At 40.7% G+C, this 10,826-nt stretch overlaps 1 protein-coding gene across 1 annotated transcript in view; it reads right to left on the reverse strand.

Moving 5' to 3' along the window:
• The window catches only part of LOC139762751 (uncharacterized), a 173,211-nt gene extending 165,202 nt beyond the window's left edge, over window positions 1-8,009 (reverse strand). Inside the window, 2 exon segments of the mRNA XM_071687858.1 lie at window positions 6,869-6,991; window positions 7,911-8,009. Coding sequence (XP_071543959.1) covers window positions 6,869-6,970 — 102 coding nt within the window. The 5' untranslated portion in view covers window positions 6,971-6,991; window positions 7,911-8,009.
• Between the last annotated feature and the right edge of the window lie 2,817 nt (window positions 8,010-10,826).

Consider the following 10,826-nt stretch of genomic DNA (forward strand, 5'->3'; position numbering starts at 1 on the left):
CCCATTTTCATTTACACCAGAGAACTCTATGCCCCAAAATGATAACCTGACAAAAAGACTCAATTGCTTTCATCAGAACTGTTAAGAAGCTCACTCGCTCAATGCAATTCAGCTTCCTTCTTTTTTTAAGTCATATGACATCCTCAGCTCACCAGTTAAAGAGAATTTTGCCATGGCCACCCCCTTGAAGGGAACGAGCATCAGAGACAAAAAGAGGTAGCAGATTACATCCTGGTACACAAGCACTAAGAAGCACCCATCTCTCACAGTCTACTTTCCTAACCCACATGAACCATGAAATCAGCAGTCCTTTCAAGACTGATGTGGATAATTCTTTGTGTAGGAATAACCGTTCTGAAAAGAATTTTTGGCATCCGACCATGGTTCTCAATTTTGTACAAGCAAACAAATATTTATGTAACGTGGGGTTTTTGAGAGAGATCAGATATTATATGATAACAAGTATGTGTAAAGCATTGAACGTTGGTATTGCAGAACCATCAGAGGAGTTGAGAAAGTTGTGAGGGAGTTCTAAACAGAAACAGGGAGAAATTGGGTTTGGCATGTTAAAACTTAAGTGGGTCAAAACTGCCCCAATGGGATATTCTGTTCAAATCTGAAATTTGAGAGGCAGCTGTAAAGAAATGAAAATCAAGAGAGAGAAAGTGAAAAGATATGAAAGCAGTGGGAGAATGCTATGTGGAGCCATCATATCTGAATAAGAATGCATTAAGTTATTTGCTGTGGGTGTCAAAAGACTTGAACCACACCTTGTGGTGTATATCACAACCTTATCGCAAGAATTTTGACTGTAAAAGATGCCATAAAGTTTGAACGCTTCAAAAAACAATGGGTGAAACTGGCAGGCAAAGCTTAGGCCATATACGATCCAAGTTTAGAAATTCAAGGCCCATGTGATAATGTGTTGGTGTTTAAAAAGGAAAAACTCCTCTGACAAAGAATCATGAGAAAAGGTTGAAGGAGGTAGTGTAAAAAAAAAATAATGAAAGCATTTGATAGCTACATCTATAAGAGAAGAAAGTCAATTACTCAAGAACGTTAAACTCCTACTTACATATGGTTCAATGGATTGAACCACGGCATGTAAAGCATCTGAGGTAAACCACAGAAAGTTTTGTGGGGCCTGGATGTGGAAAGGAAGCTGTGGTTTCGATGCATTACACATGACAGCTAGAGACTGAGTGTGAATGAATGTAGCCTTTGCTGTCTTTTAATTGTGCTACCTCACACACACGTGTGGGGGTGGGGGGGGGTGCCATTTCATGTGTGGCGTGGTGGCGGGGGGAATGGATGGGGGCAGCAGGTATGAATGTGTACAGGTGTATATATGTATATGTGTATGTATGTATACATTGAAATGTAGAGGTATGTATATGTGTGTGTGTGGGGATTTATGTATATACACATGTATGTGGGTGGATTGGGCCATTCTTTTGTCTGTTTCCTTGCGCTACATGACTAACACGGGAGAGAGCGACTAAGTATGATATATAAATATATATATTTTTGCTTTGTCGCTGTCTCCTGCGTTTGCGAGGTAGCGCAAGGAAACAGACGAAAGAAATGGCCCAACCCACCCCCATACACATGTATATACATACGTCCACACACGCAAATATACATACCTACACAGCTTTCCATGGTTTACCCCAGACGCTTCACATGCCCTGATTCAATCCACTGACAGCATGTCAACCCCGGTATACCACATCGCTCCAATTCACTCTATTCCTTGCCCTCCTTTCACCCTCCTGCATGTTCAGGCCCCGATCACACAAAATCTTTTTCACTCCATCTTTCCACCTCCAATTTGGTCTCCCACTTCTCCTCGTTCCCTCCACCTCCGACACATATATCCTCTTGGTCAATCTTTCCTCACTCATTTTCTCCATGTGCCCAAACCATTTCAAAACACCCTCTTCTGCTCTCTCAACCACGCTCTTTTTATTTCCACACATCTCTCTTACCCTTATGTTACTTACTCGATCAAACCACCTCACACCACACATTGTCCTCAAACATCTCATTTCCAGCACATCCATCCTCCTGCGCACAACTCTATCCATAGCCCACGCCTCGCAACCATACAACATTGTTGGAACCACTATTCCTTCAAACATACCCATTTTTGCTTTCCGAGATAATGTTCTCGACTTCCACACATTCTTCAAGGCTCCCAGGATTTTTTCCCCTCCTCCACCCTATGATCCACTTCCGCTTCCATGGTTCCATCCGCTGCCAGATCCACTCCCAGATATCTAAAACACTTTACTTCCTCCAGTTTTGCTCCATTCAAACTTACCTCCCAATTGACTTGACCCTCAACCCTACTGTACCTAATAACCTTGCTCTTATTCTCATTTACTCTTAACTTTCTTCTTTCACACACTTTATCAAACTCAGTCACCAGCTTCTGCAGTTTCTCACATGAATCAGCCACCAGCGCTGTATCATCAGCGAACAACAACTGACTCACTTCCCAAGCTCTCTCATCCCCAACAGCCTTCATACTTGCCCCTCTTTCCAAAACTCTTGCATTTACCTCCCTAACAACCCCATCCATAAACAAATTAAACAACCATGGAGACATCACACACCCCTGCCCCAAACCTACATTCACTGAGAACCAATCACTTTCCTCTCTTCCTACACGTACACATGCCTTACATCCTCGATAAAAACTTTTCACTGCTTCTAACAACTTGCCTCCTACACCATATATTCTTAATACCTTCCACAGAGCATCTCTATCAACTCTATCATATGCCTTCTCCAGATCCATAAATGCTACATACAAATCCATTTGCTTTTCTAAGTATTTCTCACATACATTCTTCAAAGCAAACACCTGATCCACACATCCTCTACCACTTCTGAAACCACACTGCTCTTCCCCAATCTGATGCTCTGTACATGCCTTCACCCTCTCAATCAATACCCTCCCATATAATTTACCAGGAATACTCAACAAACTTATACCTCTGTAATTTGAGCACTCACTCTTATCCCCTTTGCCTTTGTACAGTGAATGTAGGTTTGCGGCAGGGGTGTGTGATGTCTCCATGGTTGTTTAATTTGTTTATGGATGGGGTTGTTAGGGAGGTAAATGCAAGAGTTTTGGAAAGAGGGGCAAGTATGAAGGCTGTTGGGGATGAGAGAGCTTGGGAAGTGAGTCAGTTGTTGTTCGCTGATGATACAGCGCTGGTGGCTGATTCATGTAGGAAACTGCAGAAGCTGGTGACTGAGTTTGGTAAAGTGTGTGAAAGAAGAAAGTTAAGAGTAAATGTGAATAAGAGCAAGGTTATTAGGTACAGTAGGGTTGAGGGTCAAGTCAATTGGGAGGTAAGTTTGAATGGAGAAAAACTGGAGGAAGTAAAGTGTTTTAGATATCTGGGAGTGGATCTGGCAGTGGATGGAACCATGGAAGCGGAAGTGGATCATAGGGTGGGGGAGGGGGCGAAAATCCTGGGAGCCTTGAAGAATGTGTGGAAGTCGAGAGCATTATCTCGGAAAGCAAAAATGCGTATGTTTGAAGGAATAGTGGTTCCAACAATGTTGTATGGTTGCGAGGCGTGGGCTATGGATAGAGTTGTGCGCAGAAGGATAGATGTGCTGGAAATGAGATGTTTGAGGACAATGTGTGGTGTGAGGTGGTTTGATCGAGTAAGTAACGTAAGGGTAAGAGAGATGTGTGGAAATAAAAAGAGCGTGGTTGAGAGAGCAGAAGAGGGTGTTTTGAAATGGTTTGGGCACATGGAGAGAATGAGTGAGGAAAGATTGACCAAGAGGATATATGTGTCGGAGGTGGAGGGAACGAGGAGAAGTGGGAGACCAAATTGGAGGTGGAAAGATGGAGTGATAAAGATTTTGTGTGATCGGGGCCTGAACATCCAGGAGGGTGAAAGGAGGGCAAGGAATAGAGTGAAATGGATCGATGTGGTATGCCGGGGTTGACGTGCTGTCAGTGGATTGAATAAGGGCATGTGAAGCGTCTGGGGTAAAGCATGGAAAGCTGTGTAGGTATGTATATTTGCGTGTGTGGACGTATGTATATACATGTGTATGGGGGTGGGTTGGGCCATTTCTTTCGTCTGTTTCCTTGCGCTACCTCGCAAACGCGGGAGACAGCGACAAAGCAAAAAATATATATATATATATATATATATATATATATATATATATATATATATATGTGTGTGTGTGTGAACAATGGAAGTAAGGGGAGTGGGGGAGGAATGGGATGTATTTAGGGAATCAGTGATGGATTGCGCAAAAGATGCTTGTGGCATGAGAAGAGTGGGAGGTGGGTTGATTAGAAAGGGTAGTGAGTGGTGGGATGAAGAAGTAAGAGTATTAGTGAAAGAGAAGAGAGAGGCATTTGGACGATTTTTGCAGGGAAAAAATGCAATTGAGTGGGAGATGTATAAAAGAAAGAGACAGGAGGTCAAGAGAAAGGTGCAAGAGGTGAAAAAAAGGGCAAATGAGAGTTGGGGTGAGAGAGTATCATTAAATTTTAGGGAGAATAAAAAGATGTTCTGGAAGGAGGTAAATAAAGTGCGTAAGACAAGGGAGCAAATGAGAACTTCAGTGAAGGGCGCAAATGGGGAGGTGATAACAAGTAGTGGTGATGTGAGAAGGAGATGGAGTGAGTATTTTGAAGGTTTGTTGAATGTGTTTGATGATAGAGTGGCAGATATAGGGTGTTTTGGTCGAGGTGGTGTGCAAAGTGAGAGGGTTAGGGAAAATGATTTGGTAAACAGAGAAGAGGTAGTAAAAGCTTTGCGGAAGATGAAAGCCGGCAAGGCAGCAGGTTTGGATGGTATTGCAGTGGAATTTATTAAAAAAGGGGGTGACTGTATTGTTGACTGGTTGGTAAGGTTATTTACTGTATGTATGACTCATGGTGAGGTGCCTGAGGATTGGCGGAATGCGTGCATAGTGCCATTGTACAAAGGCAAAGGGGATAAGAGTGAGTGCTCAAATTACAGAGGTATAAGTTTGTTGAGTATTCCTGGTAAATTATATGGGAGGGTATTGATTGAGAGGGTGAAGGCATGTACAGAGCATCAGATTGGGGAAGAGCAGTGTGGTTTCAGAAGTGGTAGAGGATGTGTGGATCAGGTGTTTGCTTTGAAGAATGTATGTGAGAAATACTTAGAAAAGCAAATGGATTTGTATGTAGCATTTATGGATCTGGAGAAGGCATATGATAGAGTTGATAGAGATGCTCTGTGGAAGGTATTAAGAATATATGGTGTGGGAGGCAAGTTGTTAGAAGCAGTGAAAAGTTTTTATCGAGGATGTAAGGCATGTGTACGTGTAGGAAGAGAGGAAAGTGATTGGTTCTCAGTGAATGTAGGTTTGCAGCAGGGGTGTGTGATGTCTCCATGGTTGTTTAATTTGTTTATGGATGGGGTTGTTAGGGAGGTGAATGCAAGAGTTTTGGAAAGAAGGGCAAGTATGAAGTCTGTTGGGGATGAGAGAGCTTGGGAAGTGAGTCAGTTGTTGTTCGCTGATGATACAGCGCTGGTGGCTGATTCATGTGAGAAACTGCAGAAGCTGGTGACTGAGTTTGGTAAAGTGTGTGAAAGAAGAAAGTTAAGAGTAAATGTGAATAAGAGCAAGGTTATTAGGTACAGTAGGGTTGAGGGTCAAGTCAATTGGGAGGTGAGTTTGAATGGAGAAAAACTGGAGGAAGTGAAGTGTTTTAGATATCTGGGAGTGGATCTGGCAGCGGATGGAACCATGGAAGCGGAAGTGGATCATAGGGTGGGGGAGGGGGCGAAAATTCTGGGAGCCTTGAAGAATGTGTGGAAGTCGAGAACATTGTCTCGGAAAGCAAAAATGGGTATGTTTGAAGGAATAGTGGTTCCAACAATGTTGTATGGTTGCGAGGCATGGGCTATGGATAGAGTTGTGCGCAGGAGGATGGATGTGCTGGAAATGAGATGTTTGAGGAAAATGTGTGGTGTGAGGTGGTTTGATCGAGTAAGTAACGTAAGGGTAAGAGAGATGTGTGGAAATAAAAAGAGCGTGGTTGAGAGAGCAGAAGAGGGTGTTTTGAAATGGTTTGGGCACATGGAGAGAATGAGTGAGGAAAGATTGACCAAGAGGATATATGTGTCGGAGGTGGAGGGAACTAGGAGAAGAGGGAGACCAAATTGGAGGTGGAAAGATGGAGTGAAAAAGATTTTGTGTGATCGGGGCCTGAACATGCAGGAGGGTGAAAGGAGGGCAAGGAATAGAGTGAATTGGAGCGATGTGGTATACCGGGGTTGACGTGCTGTCAGTGGATTGAATCAGGGCATGTGAAGCGTCTGGGGTAAACCATGGAAAGCTGCGTAGGTATGTATATTTGCGTGTGTGGACGTATGTATATACATGTGTATGGGGGTGGGTTGGGCCATTTCTTTCTTCTGTTTCCTTGCGCTACCTCGCAAACGCGGGAGACAGCGACAAAGCAAAAAAAAAAAAGAAAAAAAATATGTGTGTGTGTCTTTTTTCGTGTTTCCTGGTGCTACCTCGCTAACATGGGAAACAGCGATCAAGAACAAAAAAATGAGATGTGCTAAATCATATTCAGTGGAAATTTTGTATGTGCCACCATGTTAAACAAGAGAAGGTATTAAAGATTTGTTAAATACTAAACAAACTACAATATATTGGTATGGGAAACAACAGATTACATGAAATACCTAGGGAGATATCAAAACATTTAGAAAGATATATGTATATATAAAACAAAACATGAAATTCTGTACTGCATAACTGGATCACAAAAGAGCTGCTCAGATGATACTGTATAATGTAAGGTAAATATACATCTTGCCAAATCAGTTTACTTTACCTCAAGATAGGCTGTGGAAACAGCCAACTGACCCTTCACATGATGGTCAGCAACCTTCTCAGGTGAGGGATCCATTACAATGAACCCCCTCTGACTCATCATGAGGATAACATAGGCAGGGAGCTGGAAAGGTACAATATAAACCATTAAAAGCAGTCTAGTAACACAAGATACAATCAAAGCATACTATCTATATAGTTTCCCACTCTCAAGACAACTGATATTCTATGAAAAAATAGTGTACAACCACGGTCTTGTATGTTTTTTAAAGGTTCTGCTAACTTTTAGAGGTACCTTCATCTTCTATGATATAAATACACACAACATTTTTCTTGAAATTCAAACCACTACCCACTAATAACCTATTTATCATATAATAAGAAAAAGAATTCTTGATTTCAAAGATGAATCCAACCATTCCATGAAAAATTGTATTACACTGCACAGTTAAGAGGACATATCTTAAATAAAACATTGTTCTTCATCTACATTACATTAGGTTAAGAGAAAGAAACACTAAGGTAGGCCAGACAAGCTTAGGGTTCTTTGCTTTCCTTTTCATTCTCTAACCAAACCACACCTACTCTACTATGAAAATAAACTAGATAACTACACTGAAATTCATCAAATGAATATATATATATATATATATATATATATATATATATATATATATATATATATATATATATATATATATATGCGGTTTTCCTCAATAAATCTGAGCCCATTTAGCACTCAACCGTATCTTTTCCTTAACCTTAAACATACATTTTCCTACATATTTGAAGAGGTATCCCTTCTGACCCTCCCGTCTCCTTTTATCAATCATTCTAAACATTACTTCCAGAAGAAAAGCGTAAACTGGAGGAATCACAAACTTATCTTGGCTACCTGCTCATTAGTTCACAGCCATTCATGAGGCGAGTCATATATGTCGTCGTTCTTCCTCCTCCTGTCATGAATCCCCATCAAACCTTCACATATGAAATCTTAAAAACCCATAGATATCTACTCTAAGGACAGACATGTCACCACTAACCTTTAAAATAAGGAAATTCTCATTTTAAATTCGATGTAGGGAACATCCAGCTTGTTGACACTTTTAAATGTCCGATGTTTGAATCGAGCGACCACTCACAGCGCTCGTAGCTCCTCCACCAATCACAACCCTTGGTGATGCCTTGCCTGATCAGACCTATAACCAAACTTGATCAATCATATTTATAAGCTTTATGATGTTTCGAGTGGCAAAGGAATTCAAAATTCTATCTATTATCTATCATATCTATCTACCTCTGAGGGTACTATTATCAAATCCCATTTTTATTTATAATCGTGTGAGTTGGATACGTTACAGCCTCCGAACTGAACATTTTAAAGTCAACATTAATTATGAATAAGTCCATATGCTAAACTATAACACCTAACTTGAAGAAATATATCTTATACTGAAGATGAGACATTGAAGTGGCGAAGGAATTCAGGATTCTATCTATTATCTATCATATCTATCTACCTCTCAGGGTACCATTATCAATACCATTCTTACTAAGTCATCACCGTGTGGGTTGGATACGTTACAACCTCTGAATTGAACATTTTAAAGTCAACATTAATTATAAGTAACAAGTTCATATGCTAACCTAAAACACCTAACTTGAAGAGATATATCTTATACTGCAGATGAGACATTGTTCATACTTTCTGGTTGAAGAGGCTGTAAAATGGGACATATATATGTACGACGCTTTGTATAACATGTTACGCCTTTTTTATTGCATCCTAGGAAGTATTTACCTCTGAGCACATTATATTAATAATGAAAAATAGTCTTCGTTATGTATAAGCCTTATCAGTTTATCAGGAAACTCATGTCTTATTACCTGTGAGTTCAAGAAAGTGGGTCATGTATAGGAGGTTTCTGAACAAACACCTTAATTTCAAATAATTGTCACAGAGTACAACAATGTTGGTGTGAGAATAGAAATTGCAACATCAGACATATTTGAATTCAAACTCATGCAGGGAAAATAACTTGAGTAATAAAAAGGACTATATTGCGACAGAGATGCTCTAGTTATTATGATGTTGTGCAGGTAGGAATAAGATCCCACACTGTCCAATAAAAATCTGGATCATAGTAAATTCGTATGTGCAGGACTGAAGGTACGCCATGTGTTGATGATGCATGTTAGCCTATGTTCTAGAGGTATAATCTAATAATACCTATGGACTAGCATATTGATATATTATCTGTTCTGTTATAATATAACCTCAACCCTTGTTTTAGAGGGTTTAACAGCGGACAGAGTCGCAAATGTGTCATCTCCAGGAGCAACATTTTGGTATTGTAAATGTAAGAATGAACATTACCATCTTGCTAGGCTGTTAAGGATAACATTTTCCTGTGCGTTGAAGAAGTATGATTGCACAGTAGCCATGGGTAGGTATAGACTGAAGGTTTGCCATCTAGTCATGTAGTTTAGTTGTTATATTGCACAGATATTTCACTGAACGATCCGCGTCAAGTTTGTGAATTTCTTGATATGTAATTCAGACCACAAATTTTATAATCATTCTTCCCTGACAGCCATCTTAAACATGATCGCGAAATCCCTCAATACTCTCTCTATATTTTTTAGCTTATTCATGGTGATAATTTTACATCACAGATTTACAGTGTTGTGTAGACCTTTCTATTTCCTCACTTCTCTGTTTGCCATTACCTCCTCCCATCCTATCAGTGTTCCTGATATATTTGAATAAGTGTAATTACATGCTACGAACTGTAAATGTATTGTATAGTCTGCAACGGAAGTACTGTAGCACCTGTATGAAAGTTGGTTGTAGAATGAGTCGTATGAAGTTCAAAGTGTCTCAGAGATGGGAAATTATCTATTTATATATTTATTTTGCTTTGTCACTGTCTCCCGCGTTAGCGAGGTAGCGCAAGGAAACAGACGCAAGAATGGCCTAACCCACCCAAATACACATGTATATACATACACGTCCACACACGCAAATATACATACCTATATATCTAAATGTACACATATATATATACACACAGACATATATACACACGTACATAATTCACACTGTCTGCCTTTATTTATCCTATCGCCACCCCGCCACACATGGAATAACAACCCCTTCCCCTCTCATGTGTGCGAGGTAGCGCTAGGAAAAGACAACAAAGGCCCCATTCGTTCACAGTCTCTAGCCGTCATGTAATAATGCACCGAAACCACAGCTCCCTTTCCACATCCAAGCCCCACACAACTTTCCATGGTTTACCCCAGACGCTTCACATGTCCTGGTTCAATCCACTGACAGCACGTCGACCCCGGTATACCACATCGTTCCAATTCACTCTATTCCTTGCACGCCTTTCACCCTCCTGCATGTTCGGGCCCCGATCACTCAAAATCTTTTTCACTCCATCTTTCCACCTAAAATTTGGTCTCCCACTTCTCCTCGTTCCCTCCACCTCCGACACATATATCCTCTTGGTCAATCTTTCCTCATTCATTCTCTCCGTGACCAAACCATTTTAAAACACCCTCTTCTGCTCTCTCAACCACTCTTTTTATTTCCACACATCTCTCTTACCCTTACATTACTTACTCGATCAAACCACCTCACACCACATATTGTCCTCAAACATCTCATTTCCAGCACATCCACCCTCCTGTGCACAACTCTATCCATAGCCCACGCTTTGCAACTATACAACATTGTTGGAACCACTATTCCTTCAAACATACCCATTTTTGTTTTCCAAGATAACGTTCTCAACTTCCACACATTTTTCAACGCTCCCAAAACTTTCGCCCCCTCCCCCACCCTATGATTCACTTCCGCTTCCATCCGCTGCCAAATCCACCATATTGAATCATATCCACACATTTGAAGTTGCGTTTCAACTATAGACCATTCTTCAATTTCTAATGAT

The sequence above is a fragment of the Panulirus ornatus genome, chromosome 44 (assembly GCF_036320965.1).
Source record: "Panulirus ornatus isolate Po-2019 chromosome 44, ASM3632096v1, whole genome shotgun sequence".
Taxonomy (NCBI): Eukaryota; Metazoa; Arthropoda; class Malacostraca; order Decapoda; family Palinuridae; genus Panulirus; species Panulirus ornatus.